Source organism: Bombyx mandarina, chromosome 15 (assembly GCF_030267445.1).
Source record: "Bombyx mandarina strain Sakado chromosome 15, ASM3026744v2".
NCBI lineage: Eukaryota > Metazoa > Arthropoda > Insecta > Lepidoptera > Bombycidae > Bombyx > Bombyx mandarina.
Window position 1 is genome coordinate 17,194,743 of NC_143221.1, and position 25,074 is coordinate 17,219,816.

The 25,074-nt window shown below is 39.8% G+C and overlaps 1 protein-coding gene across 1 annotated transcript in view; it reads left to right on the top strand.

Moving 5' to 3' along the window:
* LOC114252505 (uncharacterized) overlaps positions 1-22,526 on the top strand; it is a 75,446-nt gene extending 52,920 nt beyond the window's left edge. The window contains exon 2 of the mRNA XM_028186980.2: positions 19,975-22,526. Coding sequence (XP_028042781.2) covers positions 19,975-21,269 — 1,295 coding nt within the window. The 3' untranslated portion in view covers positions 21,270-22,526. The remainder of the gene's footprint in view (positions 1-19,974) is intronic.
* The last annotated feature ends 2,548 nt before the right edge of the window (positions 22,527-25,074 follow it).

Consider the following 25,074-nt stretch of genomic DNA (forward strand, 5'->3'; position numbering starts at 1 on the left):
GTTTGTGAATGCTGTCCATACGATTGGTTCCAAGTTTTTTGGAGCCCGTCGTACAAACAGAACCAAAAAACTCTCAGACCCTACTCTCAAACTCATGGAAGAACGTCGCGGAATGATTTTGCAGTCTTCAGAAGATTCCTTTAAATATCGGTCTCTCAACAGACAGATCTCAAAGTCTCTTAAATTTGATCTACGCCGTTTTAATACTGAGCGTATTAAAGAGGCTATAGAACGAAACAAAGGCTCCAAGGTGTTCGCGAGAGATTTGTCTCTTGGGAAAAGCCAGTTGACAAGACTGAAGATCGATGATGGCAGGATCATTTCGTCCAAGCCTGAGCTTTTGAGAGAGGTCGAGAAGTTCTATGGACAGCTATACACATCTACTCGACAACCCGTGGAATATCTAGCAAAGGATCCAAGAGCTAGATTAGTCCGACACTATACCGAAGATATCCCCGACATCAGCCTGTGCGAGATTAGAATGGCTCTCAAGCAACTTAAGGACAACAAGGCACCGGGCGAGGATGGAATTACCGTCGAACTTCTGAAGGCGGGTGGAAAACCAGTCCTTCGGGCCCTACAAAATTTATTTAATTCCGTCATTCTCGATGGGAAAGTGCCCCTGGCATGGACCAGAAGTGTGGTGGTACTGTTCTTCAAAAAGGGTGACAATACTCGTTTGAAGAATTATAGACCCATCTCACTTCTGAGTCATGTCTATAAGTTGTTCTCGAGAGTTATTACGAACCGTCTCGCGCGCAGGTTTGATGACTTCCAGCCACCCGAACAAGCCGGTTTCCGAAAAGGCTATAGTACCGTAGACCACATTCATACGTTGCGGCAGATTGTACAAAAGACCGAGGAATATAACCTGCCGCTTTGCTTAGCATTTGTGGACTACGAGAAAGCCTTTGATTCGATTGAAACCTGGGCCGTGTTACAGTCTCTCCAACGGTGCCAAATTGATTATCGGTATATCGAAGTGTTGAGGTGTTTGTATGAAAACGCTACTATGTCAGTCCGAGTACAGGACCGGGCTTCAGAACCTATCCTTCTGCAGCGGGGCGTGAGGCAAGGAGATGTTATTTCTCCGAAACTATTTACCGCTGCGCTGGAAGATATTTTCAAAGTTCTGGACTGGAAAGGACTAGGCATCAACATAAACGGCGAGTACATAACTCACCTTCGGTTCGCCGATGATATTGTGATTATGGCCGAGACCATGGAGGACCTCAGTATAATGCTCAAAGACCTCAGTAGGGCTTCTATCCGAGTGGGTCTAAATATGAACAAAGAAAAAACAAAAATTATGTTGAATGCTCATGTAGCGCCCACTCCAGTAAAGATCGGAGGCTCTACGCTCGAAGTTGTTGACGAGTATATTTACCTGGGACACACTCTCCAGCTAGGTAAGTCCAACTTCGAAAAAGAGGTCAACCGTCGAATCCAGCTCGGATGGGCAGCGTTCGGAAAGCTACGTAAAATCTTCTCATCACAAATACCACAGTGTCTCAAGACGAAAGTCTTTGATCAGTGTGTGTTGCCAGTGATGACATATGGCACTGAGACGTGGTCGCTCACAATGGGCCTTATGAGAAGGCTCAAGGTCACCCAAAGAGCAATGGAGAGGGCTATGCTCGGAGTTTCCCTGCGAGACCAAATCAGAAATGAGGAGATTCGCAGGAAAACCATGGTAACCGACATAGCCCAAAGGATTGCGACACTGAAGTGGCAGTGGGCAGGACACATTGCTCGCGGAACAGATGGCCGTTGGGGCCAGAAGGTTCTTGAGTGGCGACCGCGTACTGGGAGACGTAGCGTGGGTAGGCCTCCCACAAGGTGGACCGACGACCTATTAAGGTTCGCGGGGATCCGCTGGATGCAGGCTGCGCAGGACCGGTATTTGTGGCGAGGCTTGGGGGAGGCCTATGTCCAGCAGTGGACGTCCATGGGCTGATAGATAGATAGAGATAGATTTCATTAAGTCTGATACTCCGAATAATTTCACGAATTACTGTTCTTCTCAGTCGTGTCACTCTTGACAGAGTGGTCGTGATCGTCATGTAGTGTTGGAAGGGGCAGACTTGATGCGTCTCACGATGTCGCGCCATCTCTCCCTGCTCGAGGCCATTCTACTGCACTCATTTAGGGGACCTCCCACTGCAGTTTTAATTTGGTCGGTCCACCGCATTGGTGGCCTACCGCGCGGTCTTGTACCATCCACGCTTCCCTGTACAACGAGGCGTTCTATGGACCGGCCATCTCGTCGCGAAACGTGTCCGAAGAAATTCACCATTCGAGACTGTACTATACCAAATAGACGCTGCTTGAATTACTGTAAAGACATATTAATAGTCAACGCCAGGTTAAATTAGAGATGAAATTAAGTAAAGCTTAGAATTAAATGGCAACATAGAATAACTTAAATTTAATTAATACAAACCCACGCGCAAAATTTACTTATCAATTGGTAAATATTAAATCGTAGCCAGTTAGCGATGCGCGACTCTCCTTTAATTTAAGACGCGGCTTTAAATACCGGGAACAGGCACCGGTTCAAACATTATATACGTACGCCGGTCCTCACACGTGTGCGCGAACAACCTCCACTATACAGGAATAATCTCCTGCAATAAACATGAAATTGAAAAATTTATGCACATTTCTTAATGGAAGGGCATATTGTGAGACGGCTTGGGTACGTACCAACATCGTGGTTTTTTTTAATTGGTAGTAGCTTGTCATTGCATGGATCGGCATTTCACCCATTAGCAACGTCCAGTGCACAGCAGAGCCTGCCGTTAAGGACTTCCCTGAAAAGGTCACATGTATACTCTAAGAAGGTCACGCCCTCATAAAGTTCAGGAATGCTGCGACTAATAGTTACGCAATAAGTTTAAATTGCGAAATTGCGAAATATCTGTATCGTTCGCTGTCCATAGGTGTTCATATATTGTCGCACAGTTACAAAGCTGGTAATAAAAAATAGTATTGTGATAATAAACGCTTCTGTTTCGAAGATTTTGTTATTGCTGTTACCTACCAATTATTTTTGATAACATTTCGCGGAGCCACTGATCTCTAATGATGAACATATAAAATATTAAGAACCGTATAGAGCTGTCATGCGACCTCACTAGTTTTTAAGCTACGAAAGCCCACTGAGTTTTTCGCCAGATTTTCTCAGTGGGTCGCAATTCCGATCCGGTGGTAGATTCATCGAAGCACTACTCTTGCTAGGGCTAGTGTTAGCAAATTCTACCTCAGGTTGAACTCGTGACCTCACCTGCCCGTCCGGGCGTAACTAGAATAACCTCTTAGACTACCAACGAATTGGCATGGAAAAAAAGCTATGAAAGAATTGACGAAGATGCCTACTTGAATATTATATTATAACCTTCTACGATGACGCAAATAAACGGTTTCCTTTCCTGGTCTACGTGAATATGCCATACGAATTGTGTACTACAGCGATAACGCCGTTTCCGCCATTGAAACAAATCAATTTCGTATAAAATTTAATCGACTAGTAGTTTGATTGCAATATTCCTGATCCAAACTAGTTTCGGACAAAGAAATCTACGCATGTTCATGCAACTGGTTTCTATACTAGTTTATTTTTTTTATATTTTGACATTTATTGACTTATAAATCGTTAGGCTATATTAGCATAGCATATGATATGTGTATAAGGAAGTCTTCGCCGAAGTCGACATTAATAATACTACGTTTAGACGAACCTTTACTTATTGGCCACGACGCCGCGACGGGCAGATAAGTCGCGACACTTCTGACGACCATCAGTACAGTGTATGCCAGTGTCTAGTTGGAGACTTCAAAAGTATTATTTGTTCTTTAACCAGGGCTGCAGCTAAGAACGAATTACTAACCCAACAATAAACACTTGCGGCTTATAAAAAGACCGTAAAAGGCTGTAAACCGCTCCTAAGTTGCCTCATGTTTATTTATAATAGCGACTCGCCCTCGCTTCGCTTCGGAAACATTAAAACACACATGAAACCAAAAAATAAAATAAAAAATAATATAAAAAAAGTAGACTATGTTCATCAGGGACAATGTCGGCTTCTAATGGAAAAAGAATTTTTCAAATCGGTCCAGTAGTTTCGGAGCCTATTCGAAACAAACAAACAAACAAATCTTTCCTCTTTATAATATTAGTATAGATATAGATAATGCGGTTATTCTTTGTGGACGCTCACAATGTGGTATTAAGACCAAGACTGCTGGCGGACGCGAACGGACCGACACCTAAAGCCGATGAAACAAATTAATAATTATAGTCCAAAGACGACAAAATCTCGTCTTATACAATTGATTGACGCCACCATGCTAGTCTGAAACACGGTATCTTGATAGTTCATTGAACCATAGATTGGATCAAGTTTGGCGCCTCGTGAAAAGTGAAAGTGACGCTCGCCTAGAGCTAATGTTTTTATCTGAAGATATCTCAGTTATTAGATGAATATCTAGTTCTAGAACTAATCGCTCTTCATTAAGTGGACTTTTAAACTCAATCATAGTTTTTATTAATGGTTTCATTTTACCGAATATCTTCTTAACGTTCGCCTGGGTTGCGTTGTCCCTGGTTACCCCTGGAGAGTTTCGGTCGATGACATGTGAGCCTTTTAGATTTACAGACGCGTTAGGTTCATAAGCTGGTGATGTCATTATCGGTCTTCTTATTTTAATGTACTTAGTGGGATTGTGGCGGTAGTCGACATAGAACCCAAGATCTTTCCCAGATTCCTGAATATCGCTAACGACATTTTTAAGATTCACTTGCATATACACAAGTTCCGAAAAACAATATTCGTACCGTCGGTCTACCTAGCAACTTCACCCGCTCTGTGGAAGACCTACTTAGTCTTTGTCGTTTCTTTCCCAAAGGATTAGGTTCGAAAAGCTTACAGAAGAATTCCCAGAACTAAATTATGAGCGAAATTGCATTAGCCGTAAATTATGTAATGTGCCATACCTACATTAGTATCAACGTTAGTCCCTAATAAATGACTATCAGTTAATACGAAGTTCGTTTTCTGATGTTCTTTCTACAAAATTAATCTAATAAATATCACTTGAAGTTTGCTCATAAGTGCTTTCGGTTGGGTAAGTGACAGGATCGGTCGTGTTCATTAAAAGCAATGCATTTATAAAATAATACCTAGTCTAAATCCGTTAGTGATATACTAAGATAACAATGTCGATGTTTACCTTATGTGGGGATTGAGAAGAAATGCTTTGTCTCTTTCACGAAAAATGTGTTTTTGTTTAATGGGTATGACGAATGGGAAACATAGAAATTAAAATTCAAATTTCACACAACTTCATAGAAATACAACAAATTTTAATTTAGCTGTCCTTGTTATTTCACATTTATATTCTTGTGATACGACTATCAAAAGGTACAAGTGGGCATACTTTATGGAGACATATGCCCATGAATGATCACCAGTTTATTTCATTTTATTTTCATTGCATAGATGGGTGGACGAGCTCACAGCTCACCTGGTGTTATGTGGTTACCGGAGCCCAGAGATATCTACAACGTAAATTGAGATTGAGATATGAGTTCTTAAGTCTCAGTATAGTTACAACGGCTGCCCCGCCAGTCAAACCGAAACGCATTACTGCTTCACGGCAGAAATAGGCAGGGTGATGGTACCTACCCGTGCGGACTCACAAGAGGTACCGCCAGTAAAGTGTGCGCGCCATCGGTCACTTGTAGGCAATACATTACTTAGTTGAATAATTGATTATGTGATAAAATTCCAGTCTACCGGAGTATATAAATAATTCAATAGCACATACTAATGGAACGAATAAAAACATTATAAATTTAGAAATTTTGTAGAAATTTTTGATCTACAAAAACGCGGTCGTGCGGGATCTCAATTAATTAACATATTTACGTGATACCGAGTATTTTGGATCGCTCTTACTAAAATTTGAATATAAATGGTGAACACCAAAAAATAAAACAATTCAAAATGAAAATTTAATGGGCTCTGTTACTGTTAAAATTCACATCTCGCAGACAGCCATTTAACAAGAACTATCTATAAAAATAAACAATATTTACATATAAAAGTTATACATATATGTATGTTTTGTGATTTAGTAAAATTTTGTCTATTTTGGGAAATATTTAGATAACGCGTTTTGAATCTCGTCAGTGGCGTCTATATCGCCTCTCTGTCGGAGCTTGCCTAATTATTATACCTAAAAGCAAAGTTGTTTTAAAAAAAAAAGAATAGAAATTTGGTGTCAATCCGTGTAGATATAATCAATGCAATGTCTAATCTAATATGAATTTTACTTTAAATTCCAAGATCAACGAATTTATTTAAATAAAATATATTAATAAATTGTTTCACACGTACTCCCAGACCTATTAGGATTTGCTTTGATTTTTTAATCGACTTCAAAACAAATGTTTAGTCAAGATCTGACCACTGTTTTTTGAGTTATCCTTTATGTGGGTGTTGGTTAGCGTAGGGTGTTAAAACTGAATAATAGTTCCCACAGGTTTATACAGTTTATTTGTTATTTTTAAACACAATAATAGTCAACACCACAAGAAGGAGTATATGTACCACGAGAAAGCAACAAAGCTGAAGTTACAAGGAAATTATAGCTAATCGGAAGCAGCGTTATTTAGAGACATATACGTCGTGCGTGTCCGTAGTGGCGACTAGTGGCGAGCCAACTGATCGAACTGCACGGCCGGCAGCGGAGCCGCTCCATCGGGCCGCGGGCGCCGAGGATGCGTAGCCACCACTATATATATATAAAATTTAACTGCTTGTCCGGAAATAATATTATTTAATTTAACATAAAATATATTTTAGACTAAATACACTATACACTATAATAATAACACTATACAATAAAATAAACTTAAAGCTACACAAAATATATACACGCCACATCACCCCCCTCCAGAGACCGTCCTACGGGCGATAATAGTTTGGGAATCGTACTTTACGACCAGACCTCGTCGTTCTGATGTTGCTTCTCTCAGTAGGTGAATTGGTGGTGGGTATTGGTATGTGCGTGTTAGTATGCGTTGTTGCTGTATTAGTATGTGTAGTTGAGTCGTGTAGTGTGTAGGCTGGCTTAAGTCGGTCTATAGAAACTGTAACTCTTTTGCCATTGACAAGGAGGTTGAACACCTTGTCTCCTCGTTGCACTACCTCATGTGGTCCGGTGTAAGCCGCTTTTAAGGAACCCGATGTTTCATCTCTTAGAAATACGTGGCTGGTTGAAGAAAGGTCTTTAAAAACGAACGTTGGTTTGCTACCATGACGAGAGGCTGGTAACGGTTGAAGTCTCTTGGCAAAGTTTCTTAAACGCACCACATACTCGCTCATGTCTTCTGTGTCATCAACTTTTGCCTGAAATAACTCTCCTGGCAGTCTGAGAGTTTCGCCGTACAGAAGTTCAGCAGATGTTGTCTTGAGGTCCTCCTTGTATGCATTCCGGATACCCAAAAGCACCAAGGGCAGAGATTCGATCCAATTGTCTTTGGCGTGACAGACGATGGCGGCTTTCAGCTGCCTGTGGAATCGTTCAATGAGTCCGTTACAGGCTGGATGATAAGCTGTAGTACGTCTGTGATTAAATCCGATAATTTCTGATAACTTTTTAAAGAGTGCAGACTCGAATTGGCGGCCACGATCTGTCACGATGTCCAATGGGCAACCGAATCGTGAAAACCATCCGCTCACTAGGGCCTTGGCAACCGTTTCGGCCGTGATGTCTGGTATTGGTATCACCTCAGGCCAACGTGTGAACCTATCGATGGCAGTGAGGCAATATCGGCAACCTTGTGAGAACGGCAGAGGCCCTATAAGGTCGATGTGGATATACATGAACCTAGCCTTTGGTAGCCTGAAGGTTCCAATTGGTGAAGCTACGTGACGGGAAACCTTGGCACGTTGACACGCGATGCAAGCGCGGCTCCATTCTTTACAGTCTTTTTTCATGCCTGGCCAAACGTACCTTTCGGTAACTAATTTGGTCGTTGCGTTAGCGCCAGGATGACTTAAGGAGTGTAAGCTCTCGAATACCTGACGTCGGTACTCTTTAGTGACATACGGTCGAATGATTTTGGTACTCTCGTCACAGTACAGCTCAACATTCGATCCCGGCAGTTTAACTTTTGTTAAGAGTAATGACGTATCACTGTCCAATAAGTGTCCAAGCTCACGATCGCCTTTCTGGGCCTCGGATAATTTGTTCAAGTCCACCGGTTGGACGATTTCCTCGATCCGTGAGAGACTGTCAGCGACAACATTGTCCTTACCTGCGACGTGTCTTATGTCAGTCGTAAATTGTGAGATGAAATCTAAATGTCTAAACTGTCTTGGTGAGCAGTTTTCCTTTCGCGAATGGAATGCGAAACAGATGGGTTTATGATCTGTGTAGATGATGAAATTCCGTGCTTCGACCATATGCCTGAAGTGTTTTATTGCTTCGTAGATGGCAAGCAATTCCCTATCGTAGGGCGAGTATTTCTGCTGTGACGGACTTAATTTACGGGAGTAAAATGCAAGTGGTTGCCATGGCTTTCCATCTCTGCACTGCTGCAACACGGCACCTACAGCTGAGTCGGAGGCGTCGGTCATAATTGCAAGCTTAGCCTCACAGTCTGGGTGCGCCAGCATTGCAGCTTTGCAAAGGCTTTCTTTGCAATTGTTGAATGCTGTTGTCTCCTCTGACGTGAAGTGTACAGGGTGAGAACCTTTTGCAGATCCTGTTAATAAGGCATTTAAAGGAGCCTGGCTCTGCACAGCATTAGGTATGAACCGCCTATAAAAGTTTATCATCCCTAAAAATCGTCGGAGCTCCCGAACGGTCTTAGGAACAGGGTATCTCTTGATGGCCTCCACTTTATCTGGTAACGGTCTGGTACCTTTGGCTGATATACTATAACCTAAGAAAGATACCTCGCTTACACCGAAGACACATTTAGCAGTGTTGATGACCATGCCGTATTCTTGAAGACGGGTGAAAATTTGACGTAAGTGGTCCTCATGTTCGTTTTGGTCTTTCGAAAAAATTAAAAAATCGTCCAAATAAGCGTAACAGAAATCCAGACCACGCAGCATTTCGTCAACGAAACGCTGAAAAGTCTGTCCAGCGTTACGGAGTCCAAAGGTCATATATGGAAATTCATATAGCCCAAAGCTTGTTGTAATGGCCGTCTTTGGAATGTCCTCAGGGTTCACGGGAATTTGATTGTAGGCTTTTTCAAGGTCAATAGTGGAAAACACAGAGCAACCTGATAGACTGTGTGAAAAATCGTGAATGTGTCTGATTGGGTATTTGTCTGGCACTGTTCTGGCGTTCAACATCCGATAGTCCCCACAAGGTCGCCATCCATTGTCCTTCTTGGGGGCCAAGTGCAACGGAGATGACCATGGTGATTTTGAGGGTCTGGCTGTGCCATTACGCAGCATCGCATCAAACTCCTCTTTTGCAATTTTTAGTTTGTTGGGGGCCAGCCTACGCGGTGTACATGAAACTGGTGGCCCAGGTGTAGTATTTATGTAATGTAACGTATTATGTGTTGGTGTGCGATGAATACCTGAAGGACGGGTGATGTCAGGATACTCTCTTAGTATGTGATGGTATGTGCTGTCACCAATGAGTACCTTTACCGAAGAAACAACATCAGACGGGCAGGCAGGAGAAGCCGGGGCCGCGAGTGTTGTATTATTGTCCATAAGACGGTGGTTCCTGCAATCAACAATTAAATTGTAAAACGACAAGAAATCTACACCTATTATTGCCTTTGTGACGTCAGCGACTATAAATTGCCAGGTGAAGTCACGGCGTAGTCCTAAGTTTAAAATAAAATTTTTGTAACCATATGTACAAATGGGCGTTCCGTTTGCTGCACATAATTGGTAGCTGGTCTTTTGCCGGCGTTCGGGCAATGCCGACCGAGGAAAAACGCAGAGGTCGCTACCTGTATCGACCAGAAACTGCGTCTTTGATGTTCGATCGGTGACGAACAAGCGACCAGCGCTCGGGCAATCATCGGTCGCCATTATTGATTGCCCCTTGCATTTCCCGCTGTGTGATGGTCACATGGTCTGATGCATTTTTTAGCTTCCTCCCCGAATTTGTGGTGGTACCAACATAGAGGGTACCGTCGGTAATTGGATTGTGATCTTGTGGAGCTCGAACGATTACGCGTACGGCTGTCGAAGCGTCGCCTGGGTCGAGACATTCGTTCCATTCTTCCTGTTAGCTTTTCCACCTGCCTGGTCAGCGCGGCAATCTGGAGGGCCATACCGTCACTAGAAGTCCCCGATGATGCTGTGACGACGGATGTCGATGCAATTTGCGAGCCGACTACGTCGTGAACTCTGTCGGCTAGTTCCGTAAGTTCATCCATATCGGCCTTGGTCTGTGACGCGATGATGGCTTGCGTACTGTTGGGTAGGCGACTTGTCCAAATTGTGCGCAGAAACTCCTCCGGAACCCCAGGTCCAGCCAAATTAAGAAGGTGGCGGTAGAACTGCGATGGTTTTCTGTCCCCAAGCTCTTCATGCATAAGAAGCTGCTTTACCTTTTTCTCACGCGATGCTGACAGCCTCTTTATGAGTTCAGTTTTCAATTTTTCATATTTTTCTTCCGTGGGTGGGTAGCAAATTATATCTTCGACCTCGCTTGCAAATTGTGGATCCAGGTTGCCTGTGACGTAGTAAAACTTTGTCTCGTCCGTCTTGATGTTTGCTAAAGCAAACTGTGCTTCCATCTGGGAGAACCAAAGTGAGGGTTTCTCGGCGTAAAATGGGGGTATCCGCACGCCCACACGATAAGTTTCTGGAACATCACCACGATTTTGTTCCGCAGACACAACTTGTTTTTTGGATACACTCATTTCCGTGTTCTGACGGGGTCACCAATGTGGGTGTTGGTTAGCGTAGGGTGTTAAAACTGAATAATAGTTCCCACAGGTTTATACAGTTTATTTGTTATTTTTAAACACAATAATAGTCAACACCACAAGAAGGAGTATATGTACCACGAGAAAGCAACAAAGCTGAAGTTACAAGGAAATTATAGCTAATCGGAAGCAGCGTTATTTAGAGACATATACGTCGTGCGTGTCCGTAGTGGCGACTAGTGGCGAGCCAACTGATCGAACTGCACGGCCGGCAGCGGAGCCGCTCCATCGGGCCGCGGGCGCCGAGGATGCGTAGCCACCACTATATATATATAAAATTTAACTGCTTGTCCGGAAATAATATTATTTAATTTAACATAAAATATATTTTAGACTAAATACACTATACACTATAATAATAACACTATACAATAAAATAAACTTAAAGCTACACAAAATATATACACGCCACATTTATAATGCACACATGCACTTCGACTACGAGGATATTTTGATTTTTAGTGAAATTTATAACTTAGTTTTTTTTTTGTTGAAGTCTATTTTCTTCTTTATTAATGTTGTTTATATGATATGTGTTATAAAACTGATGTATTATGTGACTACATCGGGCATGTCACTCACATATCAGCCGTGAGCGCTTCTTTGTCCCATTCCCATACGATCGTCCGTAGCTACAAGTATGTATGTAACCGTATAACGAGCTTCAAATAACATATTCGAATTTCAACTTAGGTTGAATCCGAGAAATTTGCAACGAGAGGCTTTTTCTAAGAAAATCCACAAGAATGTTACACATAACAGGGCTTGATGCTGGCCTTACACCTAGCACGCTATGCTATGTTAAGCGCGTGGCTTTCTCCAGGTGGCAATGGCTCCTGTATTCTCGAAGCGAGCATTATTTTTTTGCTACCTTTTCTAATACTTGAGAGGGTATTCCAGCTTCCTCTTGACGTGTGCTCACGAGGCTCAAACCGGGAGTGTTGCTAACACTGGCCCTAGAAAGAACAGTGCTTTGCAGAATCTACCACCGGATCGGAAACGCAACCCACTGAGAAGATCCGGCGAGAAACTCAATGGACTATGCGGGCGTGAGAGACGATATGTGTAGCGGGGATTGAGCGAAAAAATGGTATATGATAGAGGAGTATCGATGGAGAAAACATGTTGCGCCAACCCCAGGTGACTGGGAGAACAACAGGAGAACGATGATTCTCAATGCGGGCGTGCAGTGTTAGTTTGATGTGAAAATATATATCAATATTTATATCTCGTATCTATCGTTTCAGCGTTTGTGACAAAAGCTAGAATTCTGTAGAACGCTTGCTTGTATTGCTCTAGGTGGGCAAAACAGGCCCATCGATCACTTGTGTTTACTAATTACCGAAACTCTTAGACATGAATACACATCTTAAGACATGAGATCGACTAAAACTGCGAGTCTTCTTCACCAACATTAGTTACGTATACGTTAAGAAAGGCATTCATCTTATTTCTGTTATTCCTTCAGTTTTCGTACACTTCGTAAACAACTTTTTGGTACTCCCGGTATAATCAATACAAGGTGCCGTATCTAATAGGCCACGAAATCTTCAGGATCCGGAGTATTAGTTAACATGGCTTCTTCCAAATTATTACGTGACCGTTTACCATATCATTTCTCATATATGATCTATAGACAAGTTGACAAAACGTCAAAATATATTATAGTGGCTAGTTGTAGCTTGATCCGTGGATAGCAGCCTCAAGCCAGCGTTACACAAGCAGCCGGTGGATCGCGGGCATTACACCCGACTGACGTAACTCGCTTGCCCAACAGCATACGGTCGCGACCGAACTAACATATGACAACACAACTAGAATAACATCCGATTTACCTTTGAAGGGAGAAGTAGTCTAGGAGACCAATGAATATGTTAACGACAATGAATATAAAATACTCGTACAACCTCCAGACATTCGAGTTTCTTTACGCAATGTATGAAATAGTTTATCTTCCTATAACTATACACACATATTGCCTAGATATTGTAGACACATAAACTATTATATAACGCTATAAAATTACAGATAAAAAACAAACCATATTTTAAGTTTTATCGCCGCTATCGGCAACGTATTGTCGTTTAAAATTGCTTATAATTGTTATCATAACTTTAATAAGACAGATCCGCCTCGGATAATTAAAGTTCGTGGTTTTTTTAACTAAACAATTACTATTAAGAAATAATTGCGACTATTAAATATTTCGCTGGCTGTATATTCAAGATTTTAACCATTATATTTTGCTATAAAATACCGGATTGTTCAAACTCTGATCTGACATTTCATTTAATCCTTTATGTTTTCGGTGCGTTTGCGTTAGTCAACTTTTACAATGCCGTAAATAATAGAAATAAGATGATAAAAGATAATGCATCGACGTAATAATTTATCTAAATTTCTGGAAGTAAAACGAATAACTATATGAATATGTGAATATATGTGTAACTATAAGAACAAAGTGTTTGCGCGAGTAATATTGTGTCAAATAAGTTACATTAAAAACGTGAATAAACATTTAGACATGTTTCTTTACCGACGAAATTGAATCATTTAGATAAAGATCGAAGGTTCGATACTGACCATAAACCAATATGTTTGAAGTTGTCCCAAAATTTGCATAATTATTCTGACGACTTTTTACAGTTGGCAGCCTGTATCGTATGCTAACGTATTCTAGCACAATACAAATTCAGTAGATCAACCAGAGTCTTCGGAGGAGAACTTTCCCGGGCAACTATGTATTCATTTTATTATACGATATTGTCTCTTCAACTTGGAAGGCACTCGTAAGCACAAATTGGGTGGGGGCTTAGAAACATTAAGACTTGCCCCTGGGATTTGAACCCGATACAAGTACATATATGTACATCGCTCAAAGCGAGCACAGTGTGCGTTTTATAGCAGTTGACTACTCAACAGGGTAACAGAAAAATAAGCAAAATAATAGCTCATAGCTTCAATCTTTTAAACACGTAATTGACGAACAGACTATTTTAACTGAGATCCTGTGACTTGATGTTGCAATCTTATGTAGTTTCATCTATTAAAATACAACTTGTAATGCGAATGCTAATTACAAATAACGTACAATTAACATGTTTAGTTATTTGCTAATTTTCCCACAAATAATGCGACTCACTGACGTGATCGGTATTTATTTAAATATTATATTTAGTTTAATATATTTTTGCACGCACACAAGCACTGAGCAAGTGATTATGACGACTGTATATTATTGATAGTGTAAATATGTATACTTACTACAATATGATGTTCTAATTGTGGTAAATTGTACATGGAGATTGTAGATTGAACATGGATAACCGTGTTTCCTGACGTTAAGTTATAACCGAATTCTATAGCATTGCAACTCCAATAGCGACTTCCGCATTGAAGCATGAAAGGTCGAAATATCAATTATATTTTAATAACGGCAATCCTAAAACATATGACTACTTGACGGCAGAAATAATTAAGATGCAGGGACTTGCCCCTACAGGCGACGGCAGGCGCAAAAAACTTACCAACTTTGTCTGATCTGTATTCAAAAACACAAAGTTATTCCTTGATTATGGTTTCTCCAAATCTTTCGTTGAATACATAGTTAAGTATTTAGTAATTAGTAGTATCTAGTAATATAATCTGTTGCTTGGTCATCGGAGAGGTTTTCGTCATAGTAGCATCAACGTATGAGAGTAATGTTGCATACATTTGGCGATACTGCGTAGCCCGCTAGGAAATCAACACTTTTTTTTGCCTTTGTAGGCAGACTAGCGTACGGCCTACCTGATGGTAAGTGGTTACCGTCGCCGTAACATTGCCAATTTATATACGTTGCATTAAATTGTGACCGTAAGTTAGTTTAAAAAAAATGTATTTGCGTCTGTTTGTCTCATTAAGAATAATTTCAGCGTCTCTACACACGTCTTATCTAAGTAAACATAATTAAACGTTAACATGCACTCCACGTTTCTTAACGAAGTAAATCGTGTATCGCTCGACATGAGAATTCGTGACCCTTCATACTAATCTGTATATTTTTGAGTATTTATTTTATATGCGTAATAAACGGTGGTGTGTTCTATTCTGGCTATAAATAAAATCATTTTTTTTCTGTTTAAATGGGGAGACACTTGTTATTCCAATACAATAAGATTTTCATTATTATCAGCCATCCCTGAGATTAATTTAATATTCATTTAATTTATTCGTCTTATTGTGTAGCTAGCGAAGTAAGTGGGAAATGTCATGATTAGGTGTTACGATGTTTATCAGTACTCGTTTGAAAGTATTGAAAATATTTTTTACTGGTGGTAGGACCTCTTGTGAGTCTGCGCGGGTAGGTACCACCACCCTGCCTATTTCTACCGTGAAGCCACCGTGAATTGACCACTTAACACCAGGTTGCCTGTGAGCTCGTGCACCCATCAAAGCAATAAAAATGAAGACAAGACTTAAAATATATGTGGGAGAAACGACCTTGTGAGTTTAGCTTCACACGTCCCGAAATGTAATAATCCTAGAGTTTGCTCCTGTACCTGTACAATAAATCATCATTTTATAAATAATATATAACATATTTTTTATTTTTAAAGCAAGACTAGATGAGGCGAGACTAGACTGGTAACAATACTGTTAGCAGTAGTCGGTAACTGGTAACAGTAAAAGTGTACGGTGGTTGGCTAGAGAACGGTTCATGATTGAGAGTAGTGACTTGGTGTGACGTCTTTTCACTACGTACTAAAGTGACATGGGTAATATGTGTCTAACTTTATGCTCGAGCTCTGACGCAAACAAAATAGTAATGTTGTCGATCTTGGACACCCGTAAAAAGTGTTTCGACTGAAGAGTCAGGTGGATTTGTTTGCCTGCGACCGCAAAAATAGTATGATCATTTTACGGCTTGACAAATTTCCTTATTGAAGTCAAAATCATTTTTAATGTTTTCCAATTAAGCAAGTGTTTTTATATCTAAAACGAAATAGAAAACAAAAATAACCTGATGTCACTTGTCTAGTGATAATTTACTAATTTATTCTAAATACTAGCGACCCGCCCTCGCTTCGCTTCGGAAACTGTAATTTATTATTGATTTCTCCACTATTTAATGGATGTTATTATACATATAAAACTTCCTCTTCAATCACTCTATCTATTAAAAAAAACCGCATCAAAATCCGTTGCCTAGTTTTAAAGATTTAAGCATACATAGCGATATAGGGACAGAGAAAGCGACTTTGTTTTATACTATGTAGTGATGATCAATTGCATTGACACGCCTGCTATTCACTTAAACTGGGGCATTTCACTAATTGTCATTTTAAGCGCGTACATTCGAGCACTGATGTAATACTAGTAGTATGTAGTTGGCAAATATTCAAATTCTTTGCTTAGAACTAGCGATAGACGTTAGCAGCTCACACAGCGAACGATGCCTGCTTCTTTTTACGGCTATGAATGATATTAAATTCCAATCTGTTTGTTATTGACGAAGGGCATCTATCTATTTAATCACCTCTTTTTGTTGCACTCGGTGATTGAGAAAAAAATTGTAATACTGACATGTTGGGATAAACATATTAATAATAATATATTGTGTTGCCGCCTCCACTGCGGCTTATACTATGTCCTTAGTTAGACTGGTCGTTATTATGTATCTTTTATTTCCCGGTGATGCGTAGACAATTTCACAGATCATTATAAATTAATCAGGTTTGTGAATGTGCTATTTCATAAATGACACCTATAAGTCAAATATCAAAATCACCTATCAAGGTGAGCGGTGACGTAACCGGCAACTGCGGGTCAATTTTGGACCCTTCATTAGTAAATTATACTAATGACAAAATTCAAATTCAAATTCAAATTCAACATTTTCTCTAAATGCAATCTTCATTTCAGTCTAGCTTCTAATATCATTAGCGCTTTCGTGCAAGTCTAAAAATAAGTCTAGCATAATCAGGCAGAAATAGCGGTTTGACCGCAACCTCTGCTGTTTTTATGTTTACTTTTATTCTAAAACGAATTTGAAATTTGATATCAAACTGGAATCTGATGTAAGATATTAGCTTTAATACCACGCATCGTGCACTCTAGCTTGGAGGCGGAGCACACCTGCCTATAGACACTACAGTCAAGACTTAGAAAAGTGCAAGAAGTCAAAAGTAAATTTAACCTCAATAACGGTTGGGTGGCGCCGCGAGTCTGGTTGTAGGGGAACCGCGGGAACCTCCTACTCTGACCGGGTTTTGACCCCGGGCGGAGATCGCAGGTCGGGTGTAAGAGTGCAGGAGAGTCGTTTAGTGCGGTAGGACCCTAAAACTCCTTGGGTCCGCGGTCTGCTCCCAACATCTGCAAATGGTCAAGTCCCACATACCCCGCGCACTACCTTGGCACGGGGACCTTGTAGGAGGTTCGGCTCCCACCCTGAAAAAAAAACTTCAATAATGTTTACCTTATGTTATCAAATAGAGAACCAGAAATTTTAAGTTGTTTGTGGAATGCACCACCCAAATCGCCTGCAATCTTCGTTATTCGGTCAGTATAACATCAGATCGTCACTGTCCTACAAAAACCAATATTTGTGAACCAAATACGTTTTTTCTTAAAACCGTTGTTCAGAATCAATTTGGATCGCAATCAAAAGAATAAATGAATACATTACTTCTTTCATATAACTTGTTTATATGTTAAAAATTTGCAAATGAACTTTGAAATCACAGAGAAAATATATCAACATTAAATTTTGTGTGATCGTGACCTTTCGTTTTTTTTTGGTGATACGGTGTGTTTTGTGTCGCCCAAAAGGTCAACACTTTACCGTCTATTTGCGTCTCGTTCTCCCATTTGAAGGTACAGGCTTTACGCATTCAAAAACAACCTAATACCATGCCAAAGGACAATGCCCATTTTCTATGGGCGTTTGGGTCCCTAAAAAAAGTTGTCGCGTCATGATGGTTTTAACTTATTTTGATAGACAAAGAAATATCTTTTCATATTCAGAAAACTATTTTTATATTCTCACCCAGGTTTAAGAGAAATCTGTTTTTTTCTGCAGCTAAAATTAAGTTGTTAATTGTTTTTTTCGAAATCAATAATTGCTTTCATCATTATTTACAGTATTAAATAAGCTAATTGTGGTTAATGTTGCTAGAAATAAGCCCTTACGTACATTTTATTATTATTATATCCTCTTAATAATAATAAAATGAAATGAAAATCCGGAAGCCGACAACGATATTGTTGTTGTTGTTTTTAAATTCGCCAATAAGCAGGCAAAGAGCGTAGCCTATACAGCCTAGTCTGTCGTAGTTATATTTTTTTATGTCAATAAAAAGCCGGTGTATCTCTTTTTATTGCTTTTTGGGAGTTTTGACGTCAACTCGATGAATAGCTCATTGAGTGAGCATGAATTTCCGCAGACCTTTTATCTTGAAAAAAAAAACAGTCACCGCTATGTTAGCCACAGTTTTATTCCAATGCCTCAATAATCGTGAACAACGATTATTGACGTTTAATACACAAAACAACGCCCAATTTATATATTATACATCACAATAAACTATTAAAAAAACATTAAAATAAAACTTTAAGTGACGCTTCACTCGGGTTGCTGCCAAAACTCTCTGATCATACATAATAAGAATAGAGTAATGGTAGGCCATTGAAATTTTTACTAATGGAATCAATAATATCTAAAAATATTAAATAAAATAACTCATGGTTTTAAGTAATAATTATTATTACAATATATAAATATTGAATTGAACAAAAATAAACTAAAAAGTCTGAATTATAACCATTAGTTATTTTTTTTAATTTGTTGTTCAAGTCACAGACAACTCTTTCGTTTGGCAGCATATAGGTTTACTATAAGGCTGTATGGGCTAAGCCCTTTGCCTATTGGCGAATTTTAAAACTATGGCACTAAGTTTTGGGATGTTAACAAATAAGTAATTTATTTTTTTGTAAAACAATGCCAGGGCGAAAGAAATGTTGATACATAAACTAAACGACGTAAAAAAATAAGGCATAGTTTTTCAAGTACAAATAGTTTTGACATAAAGTTGGCCCACTTTTGGGCATTGTCCTTTGTAAATTCATCATTGTGTTCTACGTAGTAAAATAATGACTATTTGTAACCCAATGACATAAAAAAATGCGACTAAATGCAATGAAACACGTATCCGCAGGCAAATAGCCGTCAGCGTTCGTGGAAAAACTACGCTCGAAACCAGTTAAAACAAATTAGAATATTTTTATGGGTTCCAAAAAACCTGTTCCGACTCGTTTGTTCCCGAAGTACATTCGAACAGGAGGCAGCGACGTTCCACGACCCGGACATTACCATTCGTAGCCCCTCTGAAGGTCCTCATCAGTTTCCATTCTATAAGCTCTTATCTTCTAAGCTTTACAGCGCATTTTAGAATATATAATATGTCTAGATCCCCTGTATGAGTCATTAAAAGTACGCGAGGATTTCATTCGTACCATGAATATTTCTGTGTTCCTATTCAAATATAATAGCAATTAATTATTTTTATAAGAAAGAAAGTGCGAAGTTTTTTTTTAATAAAACATAGTTTTCGGGCTGCCTGGGGTTGGGGGTTACCGGAATCCAAATATATTGAACAAAAAGAAGGTGAATGAATCGCGCCGAATCTCAACAATTGCCCCTAGCGATGAGCCTTTATGAATTTTGCGAATTTGTTTCGATAAGCCGGCACAATTCCTTGAACGTGGAAATTGTTCATTGTGCAACCCAATTACAAGTTTGTTAGATTTAAAAAAAACTGGTTCATGTCTTGTTTTCGAATGCACATCCCATCGGGCGTTTTATGTTTTAGACCACGACGCTCTTACCAGCTCTAGGATTAGGAAACTATGATTTGAATGCAATAAACACTAGAGAACAAAAAGCTTGGTAAAGCTAGTATATTAATTTTCACCAGCATTTACAAAGTTTTTAATATCGATAATTATATTTCCAGGTGAGAACTGCATCGAGAAGCCGCTGGCGACGTTGTGGCGCAACTACCAGCAATCAACAAAACCTGACGTGGTCATGAAGCTCTCTGTTACCAACTCCGGCCTCAAAGGATTTACCAAAGAACACGGACTAACCGAGTACTGGTCTCACCGGATCACTTATTGCGCCAGCCCACCCCACTACCCCAAACTCTTCTGCTGGGTCTACCGTCACGAAGGCAAGAAGCTCAAACATGAACTCCGATGCCACGCAGTTTTATGCACCAAAGAATCTATATCTAAAAAGATCACCGAAGAACTGCAGGTCAAGTTGAAGCAAGCATTGGTTGAGTTCAAAAAGGAAAGAATCTCAAAGCAAAACGCAAGGCTGAGTCTTGCGAACAGCGTGTATGACAACCCCAGCATGCCGCGTCGTAAAATACTTTTAAGTGTTGGTTCTATGAACTACAGACCTCCTTTAGAAAGGTCCAAATCAGCTCCGAAGCTTGGAGCGATCGAGGAACTTTGCTCCGAAGAAGACGAGGAGGAGGCCGAGATGAACGCAAGAGCTAACTTGTGTAATGAATGGACGAGATCATCATTCTCCAACGACATGGACAATATGTCGATACAGACACTTGACAGGCGACGGCCGGATGTGAAGAGTCCAAGGAAGATGTCTTGTCCCGAAGGCATCATGAACCGTCTTTTAGCGTCGCCTGGTAGCGAAACTGTTACACTTACAGATGAACTACTCGATTTAATCTCCAAAGAGAGTAATAAAGATGTGGGAACTAGTCATGATGATGATAAACTTGAAGCAATAGTAGAGACAAACGAAATAATCGATACAGCAGCAGCAAACGTGACAGAATGCAAATTGTCTAGTAACTTCCTCGTCACGGACAGCGACGATGGATCTGTTTCTTCTGGATGCGAGACTGCCAGTACCGCTGCTTCTGACTCCGAACCTACCTCCCTCCCATCGTTACCCCAAGAAGACAAAGTTGCAGAAGAAACCGGTGATAGAATTGGTAATTATTCTAATGAAATAAATCATGTCCCTATTGGCGAGAAAAACGGGTTCCGACGTAGATCTACGTACCCTCCTCTCAGCGCTAGTATCTTGAGCAACTTTGAAGAGAACTTTGAATCTCTGATTGATAACCTCACTGATGCGGACAGTCTGACTTCTAGCACCGAAACTGAAGTGTTCAAGAGTGTGGGTGACAGCGACAGCGCCTGCAGTGATGAATCAGGCTACTCCGAGTTCTTGGATGGAAAGGAAAGCATTATTGGGAACACTATTATGGTTTAAATCATGTGTCGCGATTTCATGAAAATCGGTGCAGATTATAAGTTCACAGTTACATGCTCGTTTCTTCAATCAATATTAAACTTTATCTGTGCGACTTGGAGCTTACATACTAGGACCACCTTAGCGTTGTAAATACGGTGTTTTAGTTGTAGATAATGTATCCTGTATGAAGTTTTGTTTGGTAAATTAACTGTCCTTAAAACAGTTTGTGCTGTACATGGTCCCATAAGTTGAGATGTTTATTTTTGATTTGTATATAACAGGGTACATATGTACTTTAGCCAGTTGACGTATTATTATATTTAGATGTTTGTTTGTATATAATGTAAGTTGAAGATGTTAATAAAAATGGAAATTATTGTCATGTAGATCGTAGTTGTGAAGAGATTTCTAGAGATATATCTTACGCCCTTTTTTGTTTAGGTTATGGTGTTGATGGTATAGCAGTGTAGGGTAAAAAGCGTAACCCTCATCTTTAGATGCATCTTAGCTTTCATAAACGATTTATGAGATTTATTATAAGTTATAAAAAAATATCCGCGAGAAATAATTATTGTCCAACTTATTATTGATTAAAGGCTTCATGCACAAGGCGTGTTAAAGGAAAATTAAAATCGAAATTTTACTTAAAATTAAAAAAAATTGTAATATAACTTTCTGTTCAAATCATTTTCTTAATTTTTTTTCCATAATTAACACTATTAATGGCAGTAGCAAATTGTTTGTTAACCAATAGGAAATAAATATATAAAATCACAATATTAAATCGTTAACTTGTACAAAAGAAAATTTTAAGAAATCAAACTATGTAGTTATAAAATTATTTTATTTACAATTTATATTTGTTACGTAGTCTATACAGAACTTTTGGTACAGGTGTGTTGTCAAACAATTAGCAAAATCACTTCACGACACTACTATCTCGATGTATTAATAATAATTATTATATCATAAAATAAATTAATTTTGGGAAAATGTTTATGCAGCAATGTATTAAAAAAAACTAGTGCGACCAAACTAGAAAGAGACAATTAATAAACAGAACAATTTAGTCAATAATATTGACTCTTCCCAGCGTTCGATGTACGCAAAATATTTCCGCGATCGGTACGTATGACGTCACTATGTAGCTTAGAATCTAAAGGTCGTAGGTACTTACGCATTCCACATTTTTCGGGCATTGTCTGTAAGCAGTGTCACGTTTGTAGAGAGGATTTATTAATGAAATTAATAAAGTGAAAAATGACGAAAAACAAATCGTTTCATTTACCTCTTTGTAGGGTAGTCTAGTGTTTATAATAATACCCGCCCATATACACTTATAAAATAATATAGTTAGATATCATACTGTGTTGAGAAATTAATTACTGGTGGTAGAATCTCTTGTGAGTCCGCACGGGTAGGTACCACCGCACTGCTTATTTCTGCCTTGAAGCAGTAATGCATTTCGGCTTGAAGGGTGGGGCAGCAGTTGTACTATACTGAGATTTTAGAACTCATGTCTCAAGGTGGGTAGCGCCATTTACGTTGTAGATGTCTATGGGCTCCGGTAACCACTTAACACCAGGTGTAAACAATAAAAAAAAATCGGCTGATAAATTCACTTAAAGTTTTCGGAAATTATTACGGGAATTCTCTGTCCTTTTCCCGCAAACCGAGTTTTGACTTAGAATTTGAAGGATGTTAACGCTCCCGAATCCTGAGTTCCGAACAGATATTTTTCGATCTTATATTCACTGATCGGCTTGCAGCCGCTTATATTCACTGATCGATGCAGCGTTAGCTTTTTATAAATTGATAATAATATTAATAAACTCGCGGCATATGAGTTTTTGCAAATTGCTTGTTCTATTTCTAACCGTAATTTTCTAGTTTGAAAGGAGTGAAGAGTAATCCAAGTCAATGCGGTAGCTGTTTACAGCATTAACAATGTAAACACATTGCTCATAAGATAATTTAATCGTGTATATGATCATTACATTGACTAATACAGAAAACATTCTATGTGGCAAGGCTTGAATTAGTTTCTTTATAGTGTGAAGATGAGCTCATTGCGTAGCTGGTACGACGTGGCTCCTTAAATTCATAGATTCGTGTCAGCTGTCCTATTTAGTCTAGAGAGAGCCGAAAAATAGCCTATATAGCTAAATAGCTATGGTGGTTGCGCCTACCAGTCTGGGCTGATTATATACCTTAAGCGACTTTTTGTATAGGGAAAAACTAAATTAAAACTGCAGTGGGAGGTCCCCTAAATGAATGCAGTAGAATGGCCTCGAGAGATGGCGCGACATCGTGAGACGCATCAAGTCTGCCCCTTCCAACACTACATGACGATCACGACCACTCTGTCAAGAGTGACACGACTGAGAAGAAGAAAGACATTTTAAGCGGTAGTAGTCGTCCATTCTAGTGAATATAATTCTTATAACCGCAAATCCTACGTCAGCCATAACTATAAAAATTAAATTTAAGATTGTCGCTAGTACGTTATTGAAGACTTAATTGATTAAATCCACTGGATTTCTCGCCGGATCTTCTCAGTGGGTTGCGATTCGGATCCGGTGGTAGATTTAGCGAAGCCCTGCTCTTGCTAGTGTTAGCAAATTCTGTCAGGTTGAATCCGTGAGCTCACCTACCTATTCGAGCTGGAATACCCCTTAAGCTTCCAACGATTAGGTAGGGGAAAAATTTTATAATATTGTTTCCGCTACACAGGACAACAACGGAAACGCCATGTGTGTTCCCTCCGTGACGTCAGCACCTGCTTTTGAAGAATTTAAGGGTTTGGATTATAACTTATCTATACTTAATATTATAAAGCTGAAGAGTTTGTTTGTTTGAACGCGCTAATCTCAGGAACTACTGGTCCGATTTGAAAAATTCCCTCAGTGTTAGATAACCCATTTATCGAGAAAGGCTATATATAGGCTATATAACATCACGCTAAGACCAATGCGGGCATAGCACCAATAAAGAATGTTTCAAAATCGGGTTTTTTCCCTTTTGAGAGCTTCTACTGCGTGCGCTGCGAAAACGGTTAAAATTTCGTTAAAGTAATGTATGAGAGAATTGTTCCCCTTTAAAATATCTAAAAAAAGTCCGCGATAGCGCGACATGTCTACATGCACATTTCCCTCTGTATTCTGTACCGTATGTTCCATGGGGAGTGCTCTGAGGAATTGTTCGAGATGATACCGGCATCTCGTTTTTACCATCGCACCGCCCGCCACCGGAGTAGAGTTCATCCATACTACCTGGAGCCACTACGTTCATCCACAGTGCGTTTCCAGAGATATTTTTTGCCACGTACCATCCGGCTATGGAATGAGCTCCCCTCCACGGTGTTTCCCGAGCGCTATGACATGTCCTTCTTCAAACGAGGCTTGTGGAGAGTATTAAACGGTAGGCAGCGGCTTGGCTCTGCCCCTGGCATTGCTGACGTCCATGAGCATGGTAACCACTCTCCATCAGGTGGGCCGTATGGTCGTCTGCCTACACGGCAATAAAAATAAAAAAAACATGCTATGGTTGGCTCACTATAACGTTTTTTATGCAAACCAAATTTGTTCTAAAATAAAGCATATTATTTGTGAACTATTCCACGCGGATGAAGTCGCGATTACAAATTTATTGAATTTCAACTTACACTATCCGGAACCAATTGAGTAGACAGAATTCGAACATAATCTATCTGAAATTAGTTGTTCACCTAGTTCTGACACGCTGCTGCTGGGCGCCGTGACTTCCGCCTGGTAGAGGTACGCCGTGACGCCTTATTGCGCGCCGTAGACCTGCTCGACGCTCC